Source organism: Vulpes vulpes, chromosome 1 (genome assembly GCF_048418805.1).
Source record: "Vulpes vulpes isolate BD-2025 chromosome 1, VulVul3, whole genome shotgun sequence".
Classification (NCBI taxonomy): Eukaryota; Metazoa; Chordata; class Mammalia; order Carnivora; family Canidae; genus Vulpes; species Vulpes vulpes.
The window spans coordinates 6,198,896-6,215,005 of NC_132780.1; the positions used below are offsets into that span (position 1 = coordinate 6,198,896).

General features: G+C 38.6%; 1 protein-coding gene across 5 annotated transcripts in view; it reads right to left on the reverse strand.

Annotated features, from left to right (window-relative positions):
* The window catches only part of ZNF565 (zinc finger protein 565), a 35,798-nt gene that overhangs the window by 17,164 nt on the left and 2,524 nt on the right, over window positions 1-16,110 (reverse strand). For 2 of the 5 annotated variants that reach the window (XM_072755115.1, XM_072755109.1), the window contains exons 2-5: window positions 6,446-6,606; window positions 4,350-4,436; window positions 2,644-2,712; window positions 501-574 (exon numbers count right to left, since the gene is read on the reverse strand). In XM_072755115.1, the coding sequence (XP_072611216.1) occupies window positions 501-509 (9 nt within the window). In that variant the 5' untranslated portion in view covers window positions 510-574; window positions 2,644-2,712; window positions 4,350-4,436; window positions 6,446-6,606. Of the gene's footprint in view, window positions 1-500; window positions 575-2,643; window positions 2,713-4,349; window positions 4,437-6,445; window positions 6,607-10,895; window positions 11,020-16,110 lie in introns of all 5 variants that reach the window. The other 3 variants (XM_026010302.2, XM_026010300.2, XM_072755056.1) reach the window with 2 other exon arrangements.

Here is a 16,110-nt window from a genome sequence, read left to right on the forward strand (position 1 = left end):
GGGAAGTGAATGCAGGTTGCTTAGATGGTATATTAATCTGGGTAATGAGTACACATTACTCATTTTTTACAGCACATACCTGTTATGGATATGTTTTTGTATATATTCTTTGGTAGTATGAAATGTTTTATGATTTTTAAAGAGGGGGTAACATTTAAAAATAGAAGGAAACCACCTAGATTAATGGAAAAGATCAAACAAAGTTATCTCATCTCTAGCCCTATTTAACTATGGTTTTGATAGAGGGGGGCTCTCATATTTCTCTTAAGAGAATATATTTCTGCTCCCATGGTAAAAGCACTGTGTCCCTCTGTCTACACTGTTGGAGAAGAGTGAGCCACTAAGGAAAGTGGAGCACCCATCACTCATCTCTGGAATGGTGGAACTAGGAACAAAAATGGGGCTCAGTGAGACAGGGAAGTTTCAGGATAAAGAACCCAAATGTTTGCATGATTTGAAAGGAAGAGAGATTATTTCAAGGAGAGGGAATTTCAACTTACCTGTGCCATGGCCTTTAGAACTACCTGAGCTGCTCTGATTTCTTTAGATTCTTCTCTTAGACAAGTGCAGAGTCCTGAAAAAGCAGAGTAGGGGGAAAAAAGGGAAAATCTCTCATAAACTGAGCTTGCCTAAGCACTCCTAAGTAGAGGACCTTAAAACAACTGTACTTCCAATGTCCCTGCTCTGTTTCCCTTGCCCTCCTCCTTGTTCCACCACCCAACACTAATATCAAGAACTATAGAGGCAACAAAACCCAACCTCTCCCGAAACTCTAGGGAAACTAAAAGATGGAGTCAACAAAGATATGCTTCAGCATTCACAAAGAATCCAACCACCTCAGCAGGAGGGATCCTGGCCTGAACAGTTCCCCATTTTGCTGATGCTAATCTATATTTTATATGGGGCCTAGATGGCTCCCACCTATTCCAAGCTGATCTTCCTCTGCAGCTGCTACAAGGACCAAAACTCAGACTTGCTCACTGTATTCACTGAGGATGAGGACAGTATCCACAGGTTAGGAGCTTTGCATCACAGTATACCTTTGGAGGACAAACCTTGAGAAAAAGATATCCCTAAACAAAGTCTTCCAGCTTCTCTGGGCTCAACAGGCAAAAACCTCCTGGGTACTTCTCTGAAGCTACTTCCTCCTTCCTTTTTTTTTTTTTTTTTTTTTTTTAAAGATTTTACTTATTTGACAGAGAGAGAAACAGAGAAAGAGAGCACAAGCAGGGGGAGCAGCAGAGGGAGAGGGAGAAGCAGAATCCCCGCTGAGCAGGAAGTCTGATATGAGGTTCGATCCCAGGACCTTGGAATTATGACCTGAGCTGAAGGTAGATGCTTAACCAACTGAGCCACCCAGTTACCACTACTTCCTCCTTCTAAGTACAGAAAGGAGCATCACTTACACCAGAGGCTTCATCAAAGACTCCAACCCTGCCTGAACTTACCAGACAGGAACAAGAAAATCACAGTAAATAGGTATCTTATAAGCGTACCTGCATATCCAGAGTATTGAACTGAATGGGAGCTCAATTTCTAGAAGTTTCTTGGGCCAGCACTCCTTATTTTCCATCTAAGCCTTCCTTCCTGTTTTCCTGCAGAACATCACTTCCTTACTGGCTGGTGTTCGTTAAGGCTAGAGTTCTGTGGAAAAGGGCCTATATCTCAAAGCAATGAGAACTCAGGAGTTTTAAGGAGGGTAGCAAGGCTGGTTTTAATCAGAGATCAAGAAGCTTCCTATGGTTTGTGGGTGGGTGGGTCAGAAGGAAGACTAACTTACTCAATGGCAGTGGTGTCAAGGAAAATGTCCTTTAAGTTATAAAATATGAATTGGGACTTAAAAATCAGAGAATTTTATTAGGCAGGGAAACTACAGGGAAGGATTCTGATCTGTGAAGAACAGTGACAAAAAACAGTAGACCAAAAGTATATGGTGTATTTGTGGAGCAGAGAGTAAATTGCAATGACTTGAATAGTTTGGGGAAGGGTTTAGACCAATGCTGTCCAATAAATCTTTCTGCAACGATGGAAATCTTTGTATCTGTACTGTCAATAATGTAGCTATCAGCCACATGCACTAAGCATTTAAAAAGTGCCTAATATGACTGAGGGACTGAATTTTTTTCCTGAATTTTTAATTAAATTTAATTTAATTAGTTCTAGAATCTAGAGGAAGATAATGCTGGAGATGACATCAAGGATTGGAAAATGAAGGTGAATGAATGAAAATAAGATAACAATGAGGACAAAGACCAGGTCTCATCATTGCTGTGACTGGCACTTGCCATGGTGTCTGGATGAGAAGGGTCCAATGAATACTAACTTCATGTATAAACGTTTGTTTTTCACCCAGTAATGAATGCAAGGCCACTGAAGAATTTACAGAGGGAAGTAATAGGGCCAATATGGCCAGATTCTTTTATTGGAGAGGAGTAAAATTGGAGTCAGAGAGATCAATTGATAGGTACTTATACTTCTGCAAGCAAAGAACCTGACCCAGGATAATGAGAGTGGAAATAAAGAGGAAGGGTATAATTTCAAGAGGTAGAGAAGTACAATTAATAGGCTGTGGCATCTGATTAGATATGGAAGCAAAGAAAGAGAGAGGAGTCAAAAATTCTTTCAGATTTACTGAGCTCCTACCTCAACTGGCATGGTTCTAGGTGTAAGGAAGATAATAAATCCAGTCCCTGTCCCAGTGGATCTCACATTCTAATGGAAAGAGACAATAACATATATTGATAAACTGATATTGATATTCCTATTGATATGTCAGCTGGCCAAAGTTCTATGGAGAAAAATTAAGAAGAGCTTCGGGGGAGTGGAGTGTGGTCGGAGAAGGCTTTTCATTGAGAAGTTGATATGGAAGCACAGACTGAATGGAGTGAAAAATTTGGATATCTAAGAGAAGAGCATTCCTAGTATAGGGAACAGCAATTGCAAAGGCCTCAAGGCAGAAGTGGGCTTTCTTTGATTAATAACAAAGGAGACCAGGGTGGCTGGAATGGAGTGAAGAGAAAAAGGCTCAGAAGCTCATTTGGGTAAGAGAGGTAGCAGGAAGCTGGATCACATGGGGCTTGTGCACCACTGTAAGAACTTTGGTTTTTACTTTTTAGTAAGATAAGAAGCCACCAAAATGTTTTAAAACAAGGAATGGCATAATATTACTTACATTTAAAAGGATCACCCATAGAAAGTGAACTAAGAAGACAAGGGAGGAAGCAGGGAGGTGATACTGCAGTAATCTAGGCCAGGGGTGAGGGTGGCTCGCACTAGGGTGGTGATGGGGGAGGTGATGAGAACTGACCAGATTCAATATTCTTTGATGGTAGAGCTGACAAGATTTGCTGATTTTAGGTATAAAAGCAAAGAAAAACAAGAAGAAGCCATGATGTCACTAAGCTGTCTGGCTTAACTAGAAGCATGTAGTTGTCATTTTTTAACACAAAGAACTGTAAGTGGGTTTGAATAAATCAATTATGAGTTCTGTTTTAGACTTTAGTGCTTGAGATTACCATTACACATCACACACACACACACACACACACACACACAGTGGGCTATAGCTTTTTAGACTTGCAACAAGGCAATGCTAGCAGAAATTAAAGTAGGTATGTCCTTCGATGAAGTAATTCCCATAGTTCAGACTATCCAAAAAATGTGTGGGGGCTATGTGAGGGACACACTGTTGACACTGGAAACAGAGAATTTAGAAGCAGGATTGGTTAAAAAAAAAAAATAATAAAAATAAATAAATGCAGGATTGGTTAAATAAATTACAGTATATGCACACAATGGAAATACTGTTGCCATAAAATGAACAACACACATAGTTGTTGATGCTGAGATATTAAATAAGATAGCTAATGAAACTGTATGTATAGTGCAATCCTCTTTTTATACGAAAAACATACATATGTTCTATACACATAGTGTGTGTATGTACATAAGACAAACTGAAAGGATTTTCTTTTCTTTTTTTTTTTGAAAGGATTTTCAATTACATTTTCAACATTTGTCTCTAGGTGTATATCTATGGAAAGAATCTTTGTTTTTTCTCTATTTTCAAGTTTCCCCCTAAGTATATGGTTTATAATCATAAATAACAGAATTTATATCTTCTTCATTAGGGGGTAAATTATAAAAGGAAATATGAATGGAGTGATTCATGAGTGATAGTGAGGTCCTTTTGGGAACTTATATACTGAAGGAGTTTGATTTCCTCCATTAGTTCTAGAGCCTTCGAGAGGCTTGTTCTCAAACAATAACTTAAAGCTCCTGACTTCCCACAGAAAAAAAAGTGAGCTTTCTCATGAAAATGTTCCATTTTCCTTGGTTTCCTCACTCACCTGTGCACAGACCTCTTGTCAACCCTCAATCCAGGATATCCTCCTTGCTCCAAAAAGAAATCACACTTAATTTACAGATGCAACTTCCTAAACATAGAAAAAGAAATGGGCCTTAGCCAATATGGTAGACATTCATTGAATTACTACTGTTTCACCATTATCCAGTTTTCCTGGATAATAAAAAAATAAGATAAAGGAACTGTACAAAGATTTGATGTGGGACTCTATCTCAGGACTCCAGGATCACACCCTGGGCTGAAGGCGGCGCTAAACTGCTGAGCCACCCGGGCTACCCAGAAAGAACACGTTTTTAAAAAGTCAGAGGAAGCTTCAGAAATAACAGAGTCAGAACTGGTTCAATTCCAACTCTATAGACCTAAAAAAGATTTTTCACAAACACATGATGTGAAACAAAAGGCCCCCCAAAACACAGATTATAAATTATGGGACCTGTTGATCTTGACCTAGCAAAATCATGCTTCTCTAGATTTCTAACATCAAATCTTTGTACAGTTCCTATTTTATTTTTTTTTAATTATTTATTTATTTATTCATGAGAGATACAGAGAAAGAGGCAGAGACACAGGCAGAGGGAGGAGCAGGCTCCATGCAGGGAGGTAGAGGCTAGGGGTCCCACATCACACAGGGACTGGGAGAAGTTGCCAGGTCATGAGAACTAGACATACACAGATACTTCCACCTTAATATTAGTAATATATTCCCGAAAAAAGCCATCATTCTGTGTAAAAACTCTAGCCAGAGCCTTTTTCCCCATTATTTAAAATGTGAAAAATATAATGCATCACATTTTAATACAAAGCCCACAAATAATTTCCTAAAACATAATTAAATACAACAAAATACCTACATATAATAAACTATTGTATAGGTTGAAAATTTCTTAAAACATCATTTTATCACCAGTTATTAACAACTACTTGTCTTGAGTGCCATGAACACCTGCATATCCCTTTTGTTAACACACCAATCTATGTACCTGTCAAAATATTTACATGATTGATGTTTTATTAATTGTATTTCTTTTTTTTTTTAAAGATTTTATTTATTTATTCACGAGAGACATAGAGAGAGGCAGGGACACAGGCAGAGGGAGGAGCAGGCTCCATGCAGGGAGCCCGACGTGGGACTTGATCCCGGGTCTCCAGGGTCACCCCCTGGGCTGAAGACGGCGCTAAACCGCTGAGCCACCCGGGCTGCCCTATTAATTGTATTTCTGATGTAACTTGAAACTTATCCTATATGTTATATTTTAAATGTTGTGTTGAATTTTATGGATATAAACATACATTTTTCCAGTATAAACATTAACCAAAAATCATTACAATGAGAGAGATATAGATTCTTCAGCGATATTTAGTATTCTAAGTAAGACAAGAGCAGATAAGGTTGAATAAAAGAAAAATTTCTATAAAACAGTAATTCTAATTACTCACAAATTTAGTAGTAATAGTTAATAACACAAAAATGTTTAAGATATGATTAAACTTAAAAAAGCAGGTTACAAAACAGTTGGGCATCATGTGGTCCTATTTGTAAAACATAAAGTTATATCAATATAGACATTATAGACAAACTAGATGAAAAGTGTCTCGTAAGTTTTATCCTTAAAGATTACTTTGGTTATCTCTGGGTTGTGATCTTCGATGTTCTTAGTTTTACTTAAGTGCATGTTTTTTCAATAACTATGTATTAATTTTTAAATTATTATTATTTAAGTTTTAAGTGATCTCTATGCCCAAAATGGGGTTTGAACTTACAAACCTGAAATCAAGAGTCATATATTCTCCCAACTGAGCCAGCCAGGCACCCCCAATTTTTTGTTTTAAGATTTTTTTTTTTAATTCATAAGAGACACAGAAAGAGGCAGAGACATAGATAGAGGGAGAAGCAGACTCCCTGCAAGGACCCTGATGCAGGACTCAATCCCTGGACCCGGGATCACGCCCTGAGCCAAAGCCAGATGCTCAACCACTGAGCCACCCAGGCGTCCCCACGCACCTCAATTTTTAAATTATTTTTAGGTTCTGTTAAATGTTAGCTATTCTCAAATAGTAGATGAAAAACAAAATACTTACTTTTTAAAAAAACAATCTTCCCTTGAACATGAAATAATAGCTTATGATACTCTAAAAATAGTTGTATTTTCACAGAATGGCTTTTGGTTTTGCTTTGTCAGCTTCCAATAGTTGCAAACTTCTTGATTTGGTAACTATATTCATGTGTGCTGTAGTCCTTCCTGAAAAAGAATGAAAAATCATTAGGGCCATGTCCTATGTATAAGTGGCGCTTCCTTTCAGCTCTTCTTGTCAGACGGTCTATTATGTTTCTGCACTATTCTCCAAACAGCTACAAGCTCATTTTGCCCTGTTGATCATATTCTGGATTTCTGATGATTAGAATGAAAGCTAATTTACCTCCACAGAGGTCTTATGAGATCAGTTTCACTTAGATATGACATGACAAAAAAAAAAAAAAAAAGATATGACATGACATGACAATGACTGCACTGGTCATACAAGTTATCTCCTCCTTATGAATCTTCACAGTATACTATCAGGGTAAACAGTGCTCTTTATCATCTTTTACTTTGAACATTTGTATACTGGTTTTGTTTCCCCTATTACATTATTTACACTTTCAAAGTAAATAGGGGGGGCACCTGGCTGGCTCAATCGGTTAAGTGTCTGACTCTTGATTTCAGCTCAGGTCATGATGGCAGAGTTGTGACCCTGCTTAAGTCTCTCTTTCTCTTTCTCTCTCTGTCTCTCAAAAAAAAAGGTTGGGCGGCCCGGGGGAGCTCAGTGGTTTAGCACTGCCTTCACAGGGCATGATCCTGGAGACCCGAGATAGTGTCCCGCTTCGGGCTCCCTGCATGGAGCCTGCTTCTCCCTCTGCCTGTGTCTCTGCGCCTCTCTCTCTCTCTCTCTCTCTCTCTCTCTTTCTGTGTCTCTCATTAATAAAATAAAATCTAAAAAAAAAAGGTAAATAGAGACTACAATTTTTATTAAAATTTTTTTTTCTCCCATATGTAATCTCCACCCCCAACATGGGGCTCGAATTCACAACCCTGAGTCAAGAATCATATGCTTCATTGACTGGGCCAGCCAAGTGCCCTGAGACTATAAATTTTATTTTATTTACTTATTTTTAATTTTTATTTTTTTTTAAAGATTTATTTATTTATTTATGATAGACATAGAGAGAGAGAGAGAGGCAGAGACACAGAAGGAGGGAGAAGCAGGCTCCATGCTGGGAGACCGACGTGGGACTCGATCCCGGGACTCCAGGACCGCGCCCTGGGCCAAAGACAGGCGCTAAACTGCTGAGCCACCCAGGGATCCCCTTATTTTTAATTTTTAAAAAGGATTTTATTTATTCATTTGAGAGAGACAGAGAGAGCACGAGTGGGGGAGGAGCAGAAGGAGAGGGAAAGGGATAAGTGGACTCTCAGCTGAGCTCTGAGCCCAAGGAGGGGCTTGATCCCAGGACCCTGAGATCATGACGTGAGCTGAAGTTAGATGCTTAACTGACTGAGCCACTCAGGCATCCCTCAAGACTGTAACTTTTAGGGATGCCTGAGTGGCTCAGTGGTTAAACATCTGCCTTTAGCCCAGGGTGTGATTCTGGAGTTCCAGGATCCAGTGCCACATCAGGCTCCTGCATGGAGCCTGCTTCTTCCTCTGCCTCTCTCTCTGTGTCTCTCATGAATAAATAAATAAAATCTTTTTTTTTTTTAAGACTGTAACTTTTAAAAAGCATTTTGTTTCCCTGAGCTCTAAATTAGGATTTTGCATCTTTGCAAATTCTTAATAAATGTCTAATGTCCCAAAGGAATTCATTACAAAAATATATGAAGTGGTATGCACAAAAATACTTTTGGAAATAGCTCATAAATAAATTATAGAACTATAAATATGCTTTTTAAAAAAGATTTTATTTACTTATTCATGAGAGACACAGAGAGAAAGAAGCAGAAACACAGGCAGAGGGAGAAGCAGGCTCCATGCAAGGAGCCTGATGTGGGACTCAAACCCGGGAACCCAGGATCATGCCCTGAGCCAAAGGCAGGCACTCAACCGCTGAGCCACTCAGGCATCCCATAAATGTTCTTTAGTAGACAATAAAATGAATAAATTAAAATTACATCTTAATGAGATACTATATGGTTACTTTAAAATATAGTAGTACCAGGGTGCCTGGGTGGCTCAGTTGATTAAGTGTCTGACTTAGGCTCAGGTCATGATCTCAGTGTCCTAGGATCTAGCCCCGTGACTGGCTCTGCACTCAGCAGGAAGTCTGCTTGCATCTTCCCACTCCCTTTGCCCCTCCCCACCACCTGTGCTCTCTCCTGCTCTCTCTCTCTCTCTCTCTCTCAAATGAATAAATAAAATCTTGTTTTTTATTATTTATTTATGATAGTCATACAGAGAGAGAGAGAGAGGCAGACACAGGCAGAGGGAGAAGCAGGCTCCATGCACCGGAAGCCCGACGTGGGATTCGATCCCGGGTCCCCAGGATCACGCCCTGGGCCAAAGGCAGGCGCCAAACCGCTGCGCCACCCAGGGATCCCCCCCTGAATAAATAAAATCTTAAATAAAATACAACAGTACTATGGTCAATGCATTATTAAATGAGGCAGGCAGGTTACAGAATTTATATATAAGTGATACCCTTGTATAAAACCCCAAAGGAAAAAAAATTTGAATATATCCATCAAAATACTAAGACTATCTCTAAATGAAGGAACTTTTAGCAAGTTTCTATTTTTTCATTCAGTTTATATTCTTCATAATAAAAATCATAAAATATTGTTTCCATTTAAGAATAATAATCGTAGGGCAGCCCTGGTGGCACAGCGGTTTAGCGCCGCCTGCAGCCCAGGGTGTGATCCTGGAGACCCGGTCGGGCTCCCTGCATGAAGCCTGCTTCTCCCTCTGCCTGTGTCTCTGCCTCTCTGTGTCTCTCATGAATAAATAAATAAAATCTTTAAGAAAAAAAAAAGAATTATAATCATAGTTGTAGTTGGTATTTATTTTCCTGACAGTAGGAAAATTATAAGCAATTGAGACAATGTCTATGACACGAATGGGGGCAAAAAAGGAAATGAGTGTGACTGAAACCAGTAATACTAAAAGTTCTTTAACAGCCCTTTAAAATGTTGACTCATATTCCCTGGTACACTGATACGGCCTCATTATCAAAAACATTCTGTGAATGACCAATTTTCAAGAGAATTCAAATTAATAAGACAACATATGCAAAGCTGAAAGCATGGTGTCATATACACAGTGAATTTCTTCTCTGTACAATCACTAATCAGAAGATTTTTGGGTGGGGTCTTTGCAAATTTGAGCACTTTTTATCATTTTGTTTATGACATTCTTTTCATTGTTCTGATTAACACTTTGTAAGCATATTTTTTATTAGTTGGATAACATTTCATCATATTAATGTAATAGGTGATCGAACATTCCTATTCTGTTTCCTTACGGGTAGATGCAAATTTTGGACATCTCAAAGGGCTATTACCAGGTATCACTGTCTTAGATTTTAGACCTGTGGTTCTAAATTTTCAGAAGTCATGAATTTCTTTGAAAATCTTATGTTTTCGGGGATCCCTGGGTGGTGCAGCGGTTTAGCGCCTGCCTTTGGCCCAGGGCGCGATCCTGGAGACCCGGGATCGAATCCCACGTCGGGCTCCCAGTGCATGGAGCCTGCTTCTCCCTCTGCCTATGTCTCTGCCTCTCTGTCCCAGCAAATTTAAGACTACCCAAAACCCAAAATGTCCCAAAATCAAATTAGATCTGGTCACTGCAACAAACTTCTATTTTTTTTAAGAGAGAGAGAGAGGGAGGGAGGGAGCACAAATGTAGGGGTGGGGCAGAGGGAGAGGGAGAGAGAGAATCTTAAACAGGCTGCACGTCCAGCACAGAGCCTAATGTTGAGCTTGATCTCACAACCCTGATGCTTAACTGACTGAGCCACCTAGGCACTTCCACTGCAGCAAACTTCCATCCTAGACGTGTAAATTCAGACTTCTGTGAGGTGGCTGTACCAGATATTAAAATATATTACAAAGTCTCTATATTTGAAACAGTGTGGTAGTGGTGCATAAATAGATGAACAGACCAGCGAAGCAGAAGAGAAGGCCTAAAAATACCATCAAATATATTTGGAAGTTTAGTATATGATGGAGATGGATGGCATCACAAGTTTTTTTAAATAAATGGTGTCGGGAAAACTGGGTACCATTTGCAAAATATAAAATTAAATCCATACCTCATACCATATACAAAATTAAATTCCAAATGTATCAGAAATCTTAATGGAAAAGATGAGACCATACAGGTATTAGAAACAACATAGGTAAATTCCTCTTTAATCCTAGGGTTGAGAAAGTCTTTCAAAGTCCAGAACTAATAAAAGAAAATACTGGTAAATTTGACTATATAACATTAAAAAGAACTGGATGGCAAAAAAACCCCCACCATAAATAAAGTCAAAAGACAACTGACATGATCTTACTTGTAGAAGATCTTGGAGATCTCCTCCCCCACACAAATCCGAGTAAACAAATTCAGCAAAGTTGCAGGTTACAAAATCAACTCACAAAAATCAGTTGCATTTCCACACAGTAATAATGAACATTCTGAAATGGAAATTAAGAAAACAATTCCATTTATGGTAGTATCAAAAAGAACAAAATACTAGGACTAAGCCAAGAAAGCAAAAGACTTACACAATGTAAGCTACAAAACAGTGCTGAAACAAAAGACCTAAATAAATAATATGATATCTTGTGCCCAACCCAAGGATTAGAAGACAAATTCCTGTATTGAAGGCCTAATATCTAATGTCACTGTATTTAAAGACAGGACCATTGTATGAGTAATTAAGGTTAAATGCGGTTGTAAAGGAGGGGCCCTAATACAGTACTATTAGTATCCCTAAAAAATGACTGATGTTTGCCTTCTCTCTCTCTCTCTCTCTCTTTTCCTGTGAAGATACAGCAAGAATGCAGGCATCTGCAAGCCAGGAAGAGAGATCTAACTAGAAACTGATCATGCTGACACCCTGATCTCAGACTTCCAGTCTGCATAAATGATATACAGACTGAATGCAATCCTTATCGAAACCCAATGTTTTTGTAGAAACAGAAATATTCATCCTAAAATACACACAGAATTGAAGGAACAGTCTTGGAAAAGAACAGAGCTGGAACACTGAACAAGATTAGAACAAAGAAGACTGATTTCAAAACTTATTATAAAGCTACAGTAATCAAAATTTTGTGATACTGCCATGAAGTCAGATATCTAGACCAATAATATAGGATGGAAACCCTCACATATGTGGTCAAATAATTTTCAACAGGAATAGACAAGACCACTCAAAGAGGAAAAGGACAATCTTTTTAACAAATAACACTGGGAAAACTGGATATCCATATGCAAAAGAATGAAGATGAACCCCTACCTAATACCATATACAAAAATTAACTCAAAACATATCACAAATCCAAATATAAAAACTAAAAGTATAAAACTCTTAGAAGAAACCATAGGGGAAATTTTTCACAATATTAGATTTAATGAATTAATCTAATAATTTCTTGAATATGACGAAGAGAGAAAGGCAACAAAAAATAGCTATGTTGTGGACTTTATCAAAATTAAAAAACTTGTGCATCAAAGGACACTACCAACGAGTAAAGAGACAATCCATGGACCAGGAACAAATATTTGTAAATCATGTATCTAAATAAGGGATTGATACAATATATAGAAAACTTTTACAACTCAGCAACAAAAAAACAACCCAATTAAAAAATGGGCAAAGGACATTTCTCCAAAGATATTCAGATGGCCAACAAGTACCTAAAAAGATCCTCAACATCACTAATCATTAGGGAAATACACATCAAAACCACAATGAGGGGTGCCTGGCTGGCTCAGTTGGCAGAGCATGTAACTCTTGATCTTAGGGTTGTGAGTTTGAGAGCCCCATGTGGGGTGCAGAGATTACTAAAAAAAAATAAACTTAAAAAAATTCACAATGAGATACCACTTTACACTCATTAGGATAGCTATAATAAACATCTTATAAATATAAATATATATGCATGCATATATATGTATAACATGTATAGGCAAGGATGTAGAGAAATTGGAAACTTCGTGCTTTGTTGTTGGGAATGTAAAATGGTTTAGCATCTGTGGAAAATGGTATAGTGATTCCTCAAAAAATTAAACATAGAATTACTATGTGACCCAGCAATTCCACTTCTGGGTATATACCCCCAAGAAGAGAAAGCAGAACTTGAACAGTTATTTGTTAAATAATGTTCCTACCACTATTATTCACAATAGCCAAAAGGTGGAAGCAACCCAGACATCCAGTGATAGACTAATGATAAATAAAATGTGGTATATATGTACAATGGAATATTTGTTATTCAGTCTTAAAAAGGAAAAGGAAATTCTGACATGTGCTGCAACATGGATGAATCATGAACACATTATGCTAAGGGAAAGAAGTCAGTCACAAAAGGACAAATACTGTATGATTCCACTTATATGAGGTATTTAGAATACTCTAATTCATAGAGACAGAAAGCAGAATGGTTTCCAGGGGCTAGAGGGACATGGAATGGGGAGTTATTGTTTAATGGAAGCAGAGTTTTAGTTTTGGAAGATGAAAAAAGTTTTGGAGATGGATGGTGGTGATGGTCAGTTAAGCATCTGACTCTTGGTTTTGGCTCAGCTGATAATCTCAGGGTCATGATATCAAGCCCTGTCCTGAGTAGGGTTCCGGCTCAGCATGGAGTTGGCTTGGTTTTCTTTCTCCCTCTCCTTCTGCCCCTCCCACCCCACTGCCTATGTGCTCTCTCTCTTTATCAAATAAATAAATCTTAAAAAAAAAAAATTAAGGCTTTTAGAACAATGGTAACGTTTCCTGTATTCGAAAATAATTGTGTAAATCCAAAATAAAATACAAACAGACACAAATGAACCTACCTACATTACAAATGAATAACATTATCATATAGGAGGATATAGGGAAAACTTTCACTATATACTGTAGGACAAAAATAAAAATAACTGTATGAGGTATGGAAGTATAGGTTGGCAATTTTTTAAAATTTAAAATCAATCAATTAAATATAGTCTATTATTAGTTTCAGAGGTAGAGTTTAGTGATTCAGCAGTTGCATTTAATACCCAGTGCTCATTACATCAAGTGCCCCCCCTTAATGCCTATCACCCAGTTACCCTATTCTCCACCCAGAGGGGAGCTCAATGTGGGACTCCATCTTGGGACCCTGGGATCATGACGTGAGCCAAAGGCAGACACTCAACCACTGAGCCACCCAAGTTCCCTACGTTAGCAATTCTTAAACTACTTTCTACTTAAGACTGAACAAATAGGTAAATAAATACATTGTGGTTAATAAAAGTCAACTTTTTTTTTTAAGGATTTTATTTATTTATTTGAGGGAGAGCATGAGGAGCAGGGAAGGGCAGATGGAGAGGGAGAAGCAAGCTCTCCACTGAGCAGGGAGCCTATTGCAGCCAGATCCCAGGACATTGGGATCATGACCCAAGCCAAGGCAGATGCTTAGCCACACATGTACCCTCAGAGTCAACTTTTTCATTTTCAGAAAAAAGAGTTACGAAAAAAGGAAACGGAAAAGGCTGGAATAAACCCCCCAGTGTTGGGATCCCTGAGTGGCGCAGCGGTTTAGCGCCTGCCTTTGGCCCAGGGTGCAATCCTGGAGACCCGGGATCGAATCCCACATCGGGCTCCTGGTGCATGGAGCCTGCTTCTCCCTCTGCCTGTGTCTCTGCCTCTCTCTCTCTCTCTCTCTCTCTGTGACTATCATAAATAAATAAAAATTAAAAAAAAAACCCAGTGTTAAGTTGTAATTAGAGGTATCTTATGAAACGGTGCATGTATGTATAGATACATATATATTTCATAGCTGAGAGTACCTAGAAGCAATTCAGTATATCTAATTATGGTTTCTAAATATAATTTTCTTTTGTTTTTTTAAGATTTTATTTATTTATTTGACAGAGAGAGAGCACAAGCACAAGCAAAGGGAGAGGCAGAGGAAGAGGGAGAGGGAGAGGGAGAGGGAGAGGGAGAGGGAGAAGCAGACTCCCTCCCAAGCAGGGAGCCTGACGTGGGATTCCATCCCAGGACCCTGGGATCTGACCAGAGTTGAAGGCACACACTTAACCAACTGAGCCACCCAGGTGCCCCGAAATATCATTTTCTACTAAAAGGAGCCAGTGTTCCCTGGGAAATGTACATGTTCCAGAACTGGTGCTGGGAAAGTGTAAGTAGAAAGAGTTAGGGGTCTTTGGGAAAAAACAAAACAAAACAGACAGACATAGCTTTCTTGATATAAGAAAAGTCATTTTAGGCCTCTGGCCATCTATGAAAGAATGTAAGAACAAACGGCCGCTATCAGGCCAGGAGAGAACCTAACATACTATGGATGACAAATCAGCAGTAAAATCCACAGTGCTGATTCAAAAGTGAAGACTGATGTACATTCTTTTTTTTTTTTTTTTTCTGATGTACATTCTTGAATTATATTTGCAGGCTCCAAACCCCTTTGAGCACTCAGATACCAGACCAGTTGGAGCCAGACAACTGATGATGCTGTCCTTTGCCAGCCCTCATGACTTTGACCCGGACTCAGTCATTTTAAGATGAGTTTTGCCCCAGTTCCATGCTGTATTCCCCATTGTACAAGCCCCTTTGTTTATATATATGCACCCTGTGCCTAAAACTTCCCCAATTCTGTTGTTCAGGGAGACACTGTTTTAGGGAAGATCCCTGGTGCTCTCCTTTATTTAGTACAAGAAACATTCTTCCTTTTTCTATTCTTTGGCTAGTTTTGTCTTTTGCCTCGACACCCACCAAGTGGTAAATTCAGTTCTGGGTAATAAAAGTATAATATCAGCTTGGAACATCTCATGGTGCCAGAAAATATGGCAGTACTAGAAAAAAATAATAATAAAGGGGACACACTGAAAGCATACAGGAGTCGACTTAAAGGAGCTCCCAATGGCCAAATCCGGGGTAATCTGAGCAATAAAATAGTGACAGTAATGAATTGTAACCTACAGAACTAAAAAGAAAATCCAATTTATACATACATAAATAATTTAGTAAATAAATGAGTGGGGGAGAAGGCCAATCTTCTAACAGTAGATCCTATTTAATAAACATAGAAGGAAAGCTGGAAATTTCAAAATCACCATTTGGCAAATAGGTGGTAATAACATTTTCGGGCAAAAATTATCAATGAGTGTTAAGATTTGCAGGTGGAAGTTAACATGAGAGGCTTACAGTTATTTCTCCACAAGACAGATATTAATTACAATGGGAAAAATGGTGACTTTGCAGTGGAGAAATGGGACAGAGACTGCTAATAATGAGGCAAATTGACCTCTTGGATCTCCTGATATGATGTACTAAGAACACATTACTATTGGGGTATCCTTGTCCCAAAAGCATACTCTTAATTTAGTCACAAGGAAGCATCAGACAACTTCAAATTGGGGAACATTCTACACTGCACAATTTACAAAACAAATGGCCAGTACCCTTTAAAAGTGTGAAGGTCAAGTAAGACAAAGACCCAGGAACTGTCCCAGATCAAAGAAGACTAAGAAGACCTACTAACTAACCATAACACATGATCCTGGATTGGATCCTTGTGCAG